Genomic DNA, 14797 nt, shown 5'->3' with positions numbered 1-14797 from the left:
TGTAATACTTGCACTGCTCAATTTATTTGAATAGTACACCAGCGTTTCCCTCACGGACTCTCTTAGTACTACGTTATTAGAATCAAGATTAACTCTGGAAGGGAAAAGATCGACCTAACATGCCATTCACACCGCTTGCGTGATTCCTTTGAGAAAAACATGTACATCAATAAACTGAAACCAGCTTAAGACTGAGGCCCGTCCGCATTCGCCAGGAATTCGTTTTACTCTGCCAGCTGACGCATCACTGAAATGTTTTCCGTCCACACCACCGGCCGGAGGAATTTAAAAACGCAAGATTCACGGTTCATTTTAGATTCGCGAGTATGAGGAAAACTCGGTCAGGGAATTTACATTATTATCGTGACACCATCATTTCGGAAAAGTTCCGCTTTCAATATGTTTTCTGTCCACACACGAAAACGAAAAGCCGGCGTTTTGACGATTCCTCCGGTTTGAAGAGCGTTTTCGAATTTAAAGCTCCGTTTTCGAGACGGATTAATGTGGACAGTACGCTTTACCGTAGAAACAAAGCTGCGTTTTCAAATTCCTCCGGCCTGCTGTGCCGGGACGGGGCCTGAAACAGAGCGATCAGCGTCTTTTGATCATTGAAAGTTTACAATAGGTAAACCTTGGAAAAATTGCCATTTAAATTTATTATGTCTATTGACACGTTTTTGTTGTTGTTGTTGTTAACTTCTTTTGGGCATCTTTATTATTTGATCAATCGACATGCGAAAAGCCAAAAAAAAAAAAGAAATAATAATAATAATAATTGACAGGCTGAATATTGAGGTCCTTGGCCCGACAAATTAACAATTTATTACTTTCTAGAGGTCGTGGGCTTATTCACAGGCAATGAGGTGCATAATTGTTCAAGTCAAATGCAAAATAGGGAATCTTCAACGTAGAGGGACAGGGAGCCGGGATGGCGGAGTGGTGAGAGCGCTTGCCTCTCACCAATGTGGCCCGTGTTCGACTCCGGCCCGGTGCCATATGTGGGTTCAGTTAATTTGTTGTTTTGTTGTTGGCTCTCGCCTTGCTCCGAGCGTTTTTCTCCGGGGTTTCCTGTTTCCTTCCCTCACAAAGTGAACCAACGTCTCCAAATTCCAATTCGACCAGGATAGAGGACTCGCATGAAAGCCAACTGCTAAGGCTGCAGTGGCTTCCTCTCGAAATATAGTAATTTATTTATTTTTATTGTTTTTAGACTGGAAACAATACACTGATTACTAATCGGGCATTTGCCACAATGGAGAACTTCCTTTTGAAAACAATTCGCAAATACTTCTATGTTTCTTATTTGCCCAAAAATCTCAAGTCTGCCAAAAGGGCTCTCTCTTCTGATTTCACAAGTGAGCACGTAGGTGCTTTAGCTCGTTTCAGCTACTAAAAGAGTATTCACCTACATAATCCGTACCTGGGCCCGCGTGCGATTCCGTGCCAGGCAAGTTAACTACGAGCACGATATTTCCCACAAGTCCTTTCAGTCCAGACGTTGGCGTAAATTCGTGTGATCTCATAGGAACGTGACGACTTGAAGAAACCTTTTAAATGTAACTGTCAACATTAAAAAGAATGCGCTAAAAGCTTTGGAAACGTCGACCTTAATGCATAAAGTCGGACAACTAAGAAAGTATCTCGTAAAGAAAACGCAGAGCACACGTAGCGAGTCATGCAACGTAAGCCGCCTTGAAGCAAAAACGTGCCAATATATAATTTGTATTTCTTTTTAATGGCGAGGTACTTCAAATGAAAAGCGGTTATTTCAAGATCGTCCAGACACTTCAGACAAGTTTTATTTTAATTTTTGTCAGTCTCTATCCGCTGTCTGGCTTGAGTCAAAGAAAAAAAAAGGTACACGGAAGACAGACGTGTTTAGTGGCGGATCCAGCTTCTTCACTTCAATTAACAACAGATTGTTTCATTTAGAACGCAGTACAAACAACGCAAATTGGAGATTCATTTCGCGTAATGAATAAACAAAGCGCTGGCGGCCAATAACGATGACAAAGAAACATAGAAGACAGATTAATGTCGAGATTATCGCCGCAGAGTTAGTTTTGTACCTCTCGGAAGTCAAAATAATCTGTCATTTGTTACTGTGCATTTTCCGGTTTAATCAATTTTGAAATATTTACATTGTTTGAGGAGGTTTCTCTTTTACAAAAATTACCTCTTTTTGAGCAAATAAGATGATATTAAAGGATAAAGCACGCCTATCCTTTCTCTGGTCTACAAATTTGTTTTCATAATGCTCTTTTGACATTTTCCCTAACAATTTATTATTATTTTTTCTTTTTCTTGGAATTTCCCTCAGCATTTTCTTCGGCGTTTCCTGAAAACCACGCCCCGCGATTTGCTCAAGTTTCAAGGTCAAAAATTTTTAAACCTCTCTACTAATATACCACGCATTTCCTTTAATAGCTGTTCTGGGAATTTCGAGGGACGTGAAAACATGCAACCCACAGGATGATTTCTCATTTTCTCATCACCTATCTCCTTGACAACGTATTGCTGTTGCAGGGAGAAAATAGGTATAGACCGTCACTTTGAGGAATCGAATTGAGGGACAGTTAATTTCTATCGGTAAGGTTTATTGATCCGATTTATCGCTCCGACTTATCGCCAACAACACAGGGTAAACTCATCGAAACAAGAGTAATATGAAAGCATTACGATTTGTCTTGAGAAATAATTGCATTACGTATGTCGCTTGAGATTGTTTGAGGACATAACACGTTGCTGGGATATCACCCAATTTAAGCTCTTTAACATGGCAAACAGAGGACGCAAGGTTTGTTATCAACCCCTGTTAAACGAAAACTTGACCGGAAATTTGCCTCATTTATTCGTTTGACTGTCACTTTGTCAGGAAAAGAGCAAACACAATTTAAACGGACTAGTTTCAGCTGCCCTTTACACTGAACACAAGTAGGAGTTGCGCTCACAAGATAACACTTCTCCTGCTTGCGAACAAGTCAATCCACGGTCATGGAAGTTTATAGGAGTCTACGGGTTTTGCTTGCAGTTGTCCTCTTTACAGGTACAATGGAGTCATTTTTATAGCTTAAAGGTTAATCACAATGATCTTTTTTAGTTGCACTTGACACCAGTAATTCAGTATACGCTTTTTTTTTTCGATTTCTCATCCACTTAAAACTAAACTAGGTGCATTGTCAACGAAACCGCCACCAATCAGTGCAAAATTGAAACGAGAAATCAAATTCGGCGTGTCGAGTAGGGGTTAACACCTCCTTTGCTCCATTACTGAAGGAACCACAATTCCAAAAAGGTATTTCAAGCTGAAATAGTTTTTTTTTTTTTTTGCCGGAAGAAACCGTCGCTGAATTTAACACACTTCTCATGTCCAGTGCATTGGTAACTCGGTGTGAGTTTCTAACTTTAAATTAAAGCAAATGTGTCAGGCGAAAAACAAGATGCTGTTAATTTTTGTACGCGTAATATAAATAGCATAAAAGGATTTCTGCCAAGACAGAACTGTCCATTTCAACGCAGTTTCCGTGGATTTTGAAGCTTTTTGTGCCATCTGAACAAATTTCGCTGACATGCAATGCCAAGTAAATTTCCTATAGATGAAAGAAAAAAATAATAATTGAGCTAAAATCGTAATTGTGGTGACAGTTTATCTAAGAAGCACCTGATGCTGGGTTATTCCATATTATTGTTTAAAGTTGGATTAACAAAGGGTGGAAAATAACCGTGATGTCAGCAGTATGCAGCTAAATAAACGACATTGTGTTATAAACCCCATATCAGCTATTCTACACTATTTATCGTCCGTATTCTAGAAATTGGGAAGCCATTTGTGAGAAAAATCCATAAAAGGTTTTTCGTTTATTTCAGATCCACTTCCCACACCGTGTTTCGTCAATTACCAAATTTATTAATCCCCCCCCCCCCCGGAGGGAGGTACTCCCAACGTTTTTTTATTTATTTTATTTTTTTGTGGGGGGGGGGGGGGGGTGGGGTGTGGCCCGAACCTTGAAACCTGTATCATTTTAAACCAGAATCTTTGATTTTCCATACCCTATCCTAGACCTGAGCGAATGTTATTGCGAAAAAAATAGTTCCTTGTGCCAACGTAGTCAAAATCTATATCCTTTTACAGAACCGCCCAAAACCATACCCTTTAGGACTGCACACACCCATATAACCCAAGTAAAGGGAGTGCCCCCCTCCCATTTCCTTCGGGTTATTAATCATCTTAGGCACAAGGTTTTCTAATATTCTTAAATTTCTACTTTTAGAAACAATCCTGCCGTTTGGGCAAAGACATTCTCTTTTGTAACCAAAGAAAGTGAACTGAGATTCGGACTCTTAAGACTGAACACTCGTCTTTTCGTTAAATCGCCCCCGCTAGTAATTAGTGAAATCAATTTAAAATATCGCTTTTCGTGTGTATTGCAATTACGAAGGCCAGGTTAGCAGAGTATTTTTCATGGCTGATTTAATCAAAAAAGTAATCGCTTACTTACTTCGTTAAACTGTTACTGACGAATCGTAGTTCCCGCAAAGTAATTTTGCAAATGGATCAAGTTTCACTTTATATTCTACGTGTGAATACTTTTCTCATAGATAGTCCGATAGATCAGTCAAAATTCTAACGTTATTTTGACGCTTTTTTCTCCCTAAAATTACAAATTTTCCAATGAAAAAATTTGCAATTTGTAATAAAACTTGAAATTTGTAACTTGAAACTTGAAACTTGAAACTTGAAACTTGAAACCTGAAACTTGAAACTTGAAACTTGAAACTTTCCAAGATCAATTGGGATTACAATATAACGAGGTCATCCCATTAAACTGTTACTGCCAAATCGTAGTTCCCGCAAAGTAATTTTGCAAATGGATCAAGTTTCACTTTATTGCCCCCGCAGGGTTTTGGCCCAGACGGCCAAAACCCGAGTAGGCACCTAGAAGTCCCCGCGTGTAGGGAGGAAAATTTTACCTTAGCAGAAAAAATCTCGGTTTTTGAGAACACGGCTCGCAAAGGATTGCCGAAAAGTACGCAAAGGATTGCCGAAAGTTTGTTGGGGTCAAATAAACACACCCGATCAAGTAAATTCTCTTCGAAATGGCGCAGATTCTGATATAGAACAAATTGAAAACAATTTCAAAGATCCTGAGGATGGATGTTGGGATAAAAGCAATTCAAGAGGTATCGTAAGTAATTCTGAAGTACCGGTAAATCTCGATATTCGAAGCAACTTCTGTTAATAACCTGAGTATCAGGCCTTTCTTAACATGTACAAGAGGGTAGGGGAATGGGGGAATTGCAGAGAAAGGCCTTTTCTTTGCCGGGTGCTTCCTCCTACTACCTGTCTCAGAAAAAAATCGTGACAGCAAGTTCCAGATGATTTTCTCAACTGCTGTTCTGCTTTCGAGATACGTTTGCTCTTATAACAAGAAAAATGGTTTGTTTCATCATCTAATAATATACATGAAAAAATTACTGGATTCCGATTGGCTGAGAGCAGTGCAGTTCAAGTGTAACATCAGTGCAGAAAGTGTAACACCAGTGCAAATTACACATCGTAATTCTAGATTATGATTGGATGAAAGAAAATGGGAAATTTTCTAAGCCAATGATATCACGTAAAATGATGACGACAATTGAGTGCAGAAACTTTGAAAAAAGTTTTCTCGAATGGGAAAAAATGACTTCAATCTTCCGGCATTTCCTCCTCGCGAATTTCTTTCATGTTTATATTATTAATAAGTAATTAAGCGGCTCGTGCAATTCCAGCTTTTAGAAAAAACTCACTCGTACAAATTCATTCCAAATTAAACTCGAAACCGTACTATTACCTATACAAATTCAAACAGCAGAGTGGTTTGACATAATATTTTGTTTCTCTCTATAACTTTTTAACCTTTTTTTCTTAAGTTCTACCGAGTGAAATTTTTGTAACAGAAATATTAGTTCCCATGGAGGAAACCAGTTTTTTTTTTTCAGAAAGTACTTTTTATGTCCTTTCAAACGAAAACTCACGGCTGTCTGGAATGGAATGTTTGTTTAGTTTACTTGGTTGAATGTTTGGATAATAACCATGATAAGATGCCTAAGTTATAGGAACATTATGAGTGATAAAGTTTACAAAAAATAGATATACAAGTTTTAGTTCATACAATAATGTACAATTGTTTCCAATCAGTAGAAATAAAAAAAAGCGGGGGCAGCTTTAGTGATGACTATTACTAGTATTCTAGTTGTGAATACTTTTCCCATAGATAGTCCGATAGATCAGTCAAAATTCTGATGTTATTTTGACGCTTTTCCCCCCTAAAATTACAAATTTCCCAAGATTTATTTGACTGTTAAATCCCTTAAGAGACTTGGTGACGGAGAGATAATTACCACAAGTTTTAGATCAGAAACGTGCTAACAACAGGATGTCAATTTCTGGGTCAGGTCCGAAGAAGAGTTTGGAAACTTGCATAGTTTTCATCTGAAATAGAATAATGGTTACGAGAATTAAGCAGACCGCACCACTCGAACAAAATTAAACTTTTAGGGAGTATCCGCGAGAGTTTGACTCAATTTTCAGTGGTGCATTTAACAATTATTCCACGAGCTCGTGTTGGATATGAGATGGTAGATAGCCAACGAGGCGCGTAGCGTCGATTTGGCTATAATCATGTCATATCCAACAAGCGCGAGTGGAATAACCGTTTTATTTAAAACGCCCCAAACTATTACGTAAATGCTCACCATATTTGTAGTCAGAGCACTGTATAATGAATCATAACCCATGCTGGCTAAGCCAATGAAAACTCTCAAATTGCATTATCCCACACGATGATCCAGTTTTAAATAATACGTATGGGTTATTGACCAAGTGTGTGGTCAAGATGGCTGGATATTGGCCAAGTTCTTTTTCGCGTGTTTATGGACCGAGACGGAGTCGAGGTCCATAAACTCGCAAAAAAAGAACGAGGCTAATATCCAGCCATCTTGACCGAACAAGCTTGGTCAATAAACGATTTGTTATATGGCTTTCGGGGAAATTTTTTTTTGCGGGACACGGTGGGTAGTCCCGAGCGGGCAAGATAGCTCCATCTTGCCCGCTCGGGTAGCCAATCACAGCGCAGGATTTGATTCATCTTACCTACTCAGGGAGCTAGCGAGATAATAACAGATATTATCAGGCAAAAATGCTGGAGAAAATACAATATAAGCTCAAATGTGAGATAAACTAGGCTTAATCTCTGCTAGCTAGAAAAGACATCTGATGCCCTATAAGTGTGCAAGTTAAAGACTGCATACAAACCATCTTGTTGCCGATACTTCAAGTCAACAACTTTTGTAGCTTTTTGACCATAATTTATTCCGCAAGTCCTGACCAAAAAAGACCCATCTGCGTAAGTCCGGGTTACAAAGTTAATGGTAATGTCAAATCCAATTAAAGATAGAAAACTACAGTTTCAAACAAACAAACAATAGTTTATTGACACTCCCCTGATGGGGCTTTTCAGTGGAAATACAACACAGCTAAACTAAAATGGAAAGAATGCGATAAGCATTAAGCAATAATCTTATGACATACAATTCATCATACGACAAACACTCAAATGTAGTGACATACCATCATGACGTGCTATTTGAAAAGTCAGTAATCAATTTATTTTTCAGGTAAAATTTAAAAGTAGAAATAGATTTTGCAGTTCTGCGGCGGTAACATATCTCTTTTTAATATCCAACTGCAACGAATACCGTCCAAATAACAGTACAAATAAACAGCGATATTGTACAGTTATTTGTACAGTAGAAAACCTGTTTGTCGGACAGGTCGGTGCGTGCACGCAAAACTGTTACACTCTCCCTCTTTCAGTGATAAATTTATTGACTACAGCAGTTGGATAATAAATCTCTTATTAGATGTTTTGGTGCGTAGTGTCGCTTTATATTTTTACTCGTTGTTTGTATTTATGGCACAACTGGTAAAAATATACAGCGATACTACACACCAAAGCATCCAATAAGATATATTTGCTAAAGAAAACATTTTTTCTTTATGTGCAGTGAGCAGCCACGGAACAGTCGAAATAGGTAAGTCAAATAGTAATACTTTAATAGGGCCTCACTTCAAGATTTTAAAAGAATATGACTGGCTGAGCCGAGAGATCGAGATATGCAAAAGTCCAATCTCGCACCAAACATATGGATTCTAGATTTCTTAAGTTCAATCACTTTAACTCACACTTCTAAATATCTTCAACGCGTGGTTATATTTCAGAAAATCGAGTTCGTCTGATAACTCCAGCAGACGACATTGGAGGCGGTCGAGTGGAAGTGTACCACAACGGTGAGTGGGGAACAATTTGTGATGAAAATTGGGGCCAAGAGGCTGCTGAAGTGGTGTGCAAGGAGCTTGGCTACAGCAGTGCCATTTTCGAGGTCAAAAAGGCACACTTTGGAGAGGGCACTGGTCCGGTAAGCGACGATAACTGTGGATTTGTGTTATGGTACAATTGAAGCCCGCCATTTCGAACTCCCAGGGGAAAAAATTGTTCGCAGCTCTCGTAAGCTCGTAATTCTTTTGCTTGTTAGCAGCCGTTATTGTTTTGGGGCTAGGGGTCATCTTTCTGTTGCGTATCAAGAAATGGCCTATTGTTCCGGCTCAACATCTCACTTTGAGCAAAAATGAATAGCCTTTTGCTCTTGGTAGCCCCCAGGGACTTCGTCCGAAGCCAAGCCAAAATCGTCGCCCTTGTTCGGAAAACTTTCGGCACAACAATCAAGCTACACTTGAATGAACTCAATAGGCCCTTTGCAGGATGGTCACATGGTACGGAATTAATTACGCTGGGACGCAAGTTACACAGTGGGACTTCCAAAACAAAGGAACTCGTACCAGTCCAGCCCGACTTTCCTTTGTTTTTGAAGTCCCACTGTGTAACTTGCGTCCCAGCGTAATTAATTCAGTACCATGTGACCGGATCCTGCAAAGGGCCTATTTTAGTAAACAAATCTAGAACTGTGGAGTCGTGATTCACAAAGAATACGTTGAGAGTAAAGCGAAAATTATTAAAGAGCGGAGAAACGCTACCCAAAACATCGCGTCTTCTCTTTCAATCTTTCGTAAAACCATTTAAGACCTCTATGCTTGTTAGCATAGCGCATGAAGAAATAATTTTTTATCGGCTCAAAGAACTTGTTTTTACTCTATGTGTAATAGTACTCTGTTTGGATGGTCCACTAGATTAGCTTTGCTATTTGAATGATCCTAACTCATTCACTAAAATCTTAACACATTACTATATTTGTTATTTATATTTATGTGTGGGTTTATGAATATTGTAATCTGTGTACTATATGGTCGGCTGAGCTGAGTAAAATCAATAAATTTCGTTTGATTTGTAATATTGGTGTGATTAGACTACGAGTAGTCCCTCTTTCGGTTAGTCCGTCGAGCAAGCCCGTAAACAAAAAAATGGCCGCGTGAAGTCCTGAGAGGAGAAGCGCTCAAGATTCCGCGCGGCCATTTTTTTCTCGCGATTTTCTTTCGCGGTACGCACGACGGACTAGGCGAAAGAAAGACTACTCGTAGTCCATGGTCTGATAATCGTTACCTCCATTTGGCGCAAAAATATGCACGACTACTTTTCCGTGCACGTTGTATCACCTTTATACGTAAAATATGAATGCGATAAAAAGTAACCATAAATATGTTTTGTTTTAGATTCATCTGTCCAATGTGACCTGCGATGGTTCAGAGCACTCCATCCTTGAATGTAAACATAACGGCTGGGGTGTAACTGGTAGCTGCGCCCACAAAGACGACGCCGGGGTCAGGTGTATCAAGGCAGGTGAGGTTTCTCCAGATAGTTCCAGCAGTTCCAAAGAATACAGTCTGTGTAACTGATGGAACAGCGGTCGATTCCCAGTTTTTTAATTAAAGAGCACGTCCAGTTCTAATGAACGAAAGTTACTGGACTACTCCCTTTACATACTCCAAATCCTAATCCTAAACACAGACATAAACGGAGACACAGACTGATAGAGATGCACATAGCAATTTTTCTTGAACAATTCTGTCCAAGGGAAAAAGACGTAATGATTTTAGCCCTATGTGAGGAAGGACCAACCAGTAAGACAAGGACAGACCACAATACCGCCGGGGAACTCCTTACCCTACTCTTTGCGATAAGTGTGTCGGTTCTTTAGCGAACCCTGATAAGGCACAGACGTAGACATACACTTTACTTAGACATGGTAAAACATCAGTTACAAGATTGACATTTAAAAAAAAAACTGATTTACATGTTTGCCGTGCCCCACTGTAGCAGAAACTGCGTTTCAAAAAATCTGTACGGGGCTTAGGCACAGCCAATTTCTTTTCAATATTTAACCATGTAACAACGAAGATGCAGGAGACGGGGTCTTATCCGAAAAGACTTGAACGTCTAACCATCTTCGGGAGGCTAACTAAAAACAGCTAACAGCGATTCACATGAATACTGACCAATGGCAAAGTTGAACCGAGTGCTTTTAATTTACTGCACTAATACTTAATATTGAAGCTTGATTTTTGAAGCATAAGGGCCTCACAGAGGCTTTAATCGGAGAACAAGGCAACGTGATCATTTATTTCAAGGGAACAAGGATATTTCTTGGATTACCTTGAAGGGGCAAGGGATATCTATTCTATTAAAAGGAACATGTATTCTCCTTTCCCCTAGGGAGTCAGTATTTCACCTTTTTCTGTGACGCTAAAAAATAAAGCCTCAATTTTTACCAATAGAAAACACTCAATACCTCAGGGTCTATTCTCGGGGCTATTGGTCATCTACCATTACTTTAATTAAACCCTGGTTTTCGTACCATGCCTGTACCCACAACGTGATCGTGCACATTAGACCATGTGCTTGAAGTCCGCTTCCCTGGATCAGCCATTAAAGCCTTAAACTGATAAGTAAAAGAAATGCACAGGACGTCATACCTTGCTGGGAACCTGGGAGCGAGCATCTCACTCAATAGTTTTGATGCCTAATGACCAATAGGCCAAATAGACCATTTCCGTATTACCCGTTGTGCTACTTTTTCAAATCGAGTCCTCGCGCAATGGTTATATATTTAAATTGTAACTTGGCGCCGAGGCTTAGGGGAATAAAACAAAAGAAATCATTTATTCGTCTCTTAACCTCGATGTGATTTCTTTGGTTTTATTTCCCTAAACCTCGGAGCCAAGTCAGAACTTTAATATAGCAAAATTGGTCTATTCCCTCTATGATGAGACGCGCTTGCAAGGAATCATGGTAGCTGAAGTTCATCAAAATAAATATTCAGTCCAAGATTATGAACACAACTACCATGATTCCATGTAGGTGGATTAAGCTATGTTGGAAAATAATTCAAAAGCCTTCCCACCTCCTCAACCGCCATCCCCCATTTTACACGGTATACAGTTTTTCGATGACTAGCCTTTTAATGCGATTTATTTTCATACCTACCAGCTACTCTTAAGATTTAATTGGCTTTCTCTCTTCAGATATTCCTGAGCTTGAATATCTGGGCTGCTGGATTGATAATCCAATAAAACAGAGGATCTTGCCAGATTTTTATTCAAACCGCCGGGGTAAAGATCTCGACTGGCACAATCTCGGTGAAACCGTTTTGAAGTGTGGCTATGATGCTGTTAACAGTGGCAAGGACTACAACTTATTCGCCGTGCAATTTTTTGGCGAGTGTTTTTCAGCGGAAGGCAATCCTGACTACAAGAAAATGAGGGCCGCTCCAAATGCGTGTGTATTTGGTACGTCTGCCTATCAATTTCTGATCGACTCGCTGACTGACTGACCGACTGGCTGACTGACTGTTTGATTGACTGACTGACTGACTGACTGACTGACTGACGGACTTACTGATTGGCCGGCTGACGGACTGACGGACTGACGGATCGACAGACTGGCTTGTTGGACAGAAGGAAAAAAACCCAAAACATATTCCAACCGTGTGAATTGTCTTACCACCGATACTGTTTTTTTCATGATAGGCGTTGGCGAGAAGTCACACAATGCCGTGTATGGATTTGGAAACTATTCTAATCTGGGATGCTGGAATGACAAACCCGGCAGAAAAAGGCGAACCATGACTCTTCTAAAGAACTTTCGCGGTACCGGTTTCATTGACTGGTTTGACATGAGCAAAATGGGTTTGTATCTTGTAGAACTGTGAATTATGACTTAAATACCGTTAAGATTACGCTGCAAGCACTTCTACTTCTCTGCTTTGACTGGCGATTTTCTCTTACAGTAAAAGCGTGTTACAAGGAAGCTAAGGATGCCGGGAAGACCTTCTTTGCGGTGCAGTTCTATGGGGAGTGCTGGGCTTCGGATGATGAGAAATTTAGAGATTACGGCCAAGCTACAAACTGCTACAATGGAGTTGGTACTCAATGGTCTAACTACGTATACAAGATACGTGTGTAAGGTAAGAGTAAATTATGTGTTGTCGGCTGATTTGCGCTGTTGGCCATGAACATGCTATAAATTTGCAAAGAAATAATGTCTTCTAAAAGATGTTTAAAGGAAATATCTCACAAAGGTAGTTATTTATATTCTCTATACTTCTATATGAGTGGTATCCCGGTAACAAGAATTAAACGTAAAAATACTTTCAATTTATAATTAATTGCTGTTTACTTCTCTAATTGCATCCTGTCAGATTTACAGAACACCAACTATGAATATGAGCCACTTACAACAAGAATTTGACAAGTCAGAAAAGCAACTACATTAATATATAAAAAAAAACTGCTCAGTAACAAGATTTTAACCCCGGAGTCAAGTGAAAAGAAATGGCTAGAAGATTGTAGCCCACTAATAAATGACAACATAAATTGGACCGCTGTCTATCTTTTGGCTAAAAAATGCACCAAGAGCACTAAGCTGATAGAGTTTCAGTTTAACTTCTTACATAGACGTGTAACAACCAATAACTTCGTATTTAGAATAGGTCTACAGGGTAATGAAAATTGCAGTTTTTGTTACACCCATCCCGAGTCATTAATTCATCCCTTTTGGTCATGCCACCAAACATCTCACTTTTCGAATAAAGTTACTGAATGGCTGGAAAACTTAAATTTACTTGCTAGAGATTATATTTTGACAAGTATTACTGCTTTGGGTTTGAGGCCAGATATCTCTCAATTTGCCCTTCTTATCAATGACTGCTTTCTCTCAGGACGATATCACATATGGCTCGCTAAAACAAAAGAAGTTCACTCGAATCTTATGCGTTTCATATGCGCACTAAAATCACAATATGAAATAGAACTAAAAAGTGGAGACAGAAAGAAATGGAAACCTCTTGCAGGATATAAGAGGATTTAACCAATATTTTAGATTATATTTCTTTACCTATCTGTATTATCTCTTAGCCATTTGTCTATTTCTAATCTCCTGTCAGGTGCATAGCTCATTTTACCTATAAAATACCACATGCCTTTGGTCTGCTTTTGTTTCTATAGTACAACCTCAATGCAAGCTGTAATGATAATTATCTATTTTTCTCCGTTTTTCTTTGCCCCTTGTCATCACTTTATTCGTTAGTAGTGTACTGTAAGTCGTGTAGATATTGTAATTTAGATAGTGCCAATAATTAGAGCAATATAATGTAAGTAGAGTATAGTGCTGTAAGTAGTCTAAAGAGTGTACTGTTCGTAATTTTATTGTAAGTATTGTTTCCCTTGTGTTATTGCAAAATTTAAAAAAAAATGCATTCTGTCATCACTAGCTTCTTATTTTTGCATGCTTTTATTATCAGCTTTAGTTTGTGATTAGTTCTTGTCACTTTCAGTATTTATTTCAAGACGTTTTTCTTGTCACGACTTGCCAGCCCCACCAGAACCAGGCGATTTCTTGGAGTCTCAGTTTTCGCTTCTCCAAAGGGTTGTGTAATTTCCTTATAAGATAAATCTTCCCTTACTAAGTACTTCAAGACCTTTATTAGGCTCATTTGCTGTTGCTTTTTACTTGACTTCCGCCAGAAGTGGAGAGTAAAAATTGCCAAGCTACGGAACGTTTTACACTGACAAACATTTTAAATGTTTTTTTTTTCTTTTTTTTTTTCAGGCGTTCAGGCATGCGTCATGGCGATTCCATTGAAAACAGTTCACGATGATGATCAATATCTTTGTTTGATTATTGCTTTTGTTGGCAAACACTAATAAATTATAAGTCAGGTGAAAATTAAAGTATTGCAATGATAAAGTTTCACGGAAACATGTGCAACTTATCAACCTAAAATTCATGGCTGTAAATTAATGAAAAAGGAATAAAAGTTTGAATCCTTCGCATGACTGTCATTTGTCAATCTTTGCTGTTCTATTCTTTTCATAAAAACTTATTATATCTAATATCCAGCTTTCACATGAACTGTAACGTGATTCGGTTATATGAAGCAATTAGGTTATGAGCTCGAGATTTCTATCGCGATATATTTGACGAAGGCGCAGCCCGAGTCGACTGTCACGCATAGAAATCGAGAGCGAATAATCCAATTGTTTTAGTATAAATCTACTACAGTAAACCTACAACTACGTTACGACACTTACTGACCAACGTGAAAGACAGAGACGAACCTAACGACAGACAGGGAGCAGTTTACAAGATCAAATGCTCCGACTGCCAGGCTTCCTACATTGGTGAGACTGGCAGAAACCTTAACACGAGACTGACTGAACACAAACGAGCCACAAGAAATGGTGATGCCAACAATCACATTGCTGTACATCATCAACTGACAAACCACAACATTGACTGGGACTCTG

At 39.0% G+C, this 14797-nt stretch overlaps 1 protein-coding gene across 1 annotated transcript; it reads left to right on the top strand.

Annotated features, from left to right (window-relative positions):
• Positions 1-2896: 2896 nt before the first annotated feature.
• LOC110050315 (uncharacterized) lies at positions 2897-14319 on the top strand. The gene is made up of 8 exons (XM_020756234.2): positions 2897-3046; positions 8047-8073; positions 8261-8457; positions 9707-9833; positions 11516-11779; positions 12020-12178; positions 12280-12456; positions 14100-14319. The coding sequence occupies exons 1-7, from the start codon at positions 2995-2997 to the stop codon at positions 12453-12455; spliced, it is 1002 nt and encodes a 333-aa protein (XP_020611893.2). The 5' UTR covers positions 2897-2994; the 3' UTR covers position 12456; positions 14100-14319.
• Positions 14320-14797: the final 478 nt, after the last annotated feature.

This window comes from Orbicella faveolata, unplaced genomic scaffold, assembly GCF_042242905.1.
Source record: "Orbicella faveolata isolate gen_17 unplaced genomic scaffold, um_ofav_v1 contig_25, whole genome shotgun sequence".
NCBI lineage: Eukaryota > Metazoa > Cnidaria > Anthozoa > Scleractinia > Merulinidae > Orbicella > Orbicella faveolata.
Note: the sequence above shows the minus strand (reverse complement) of the source record. Positions and strands in the feature narration are given on the sequence as shown.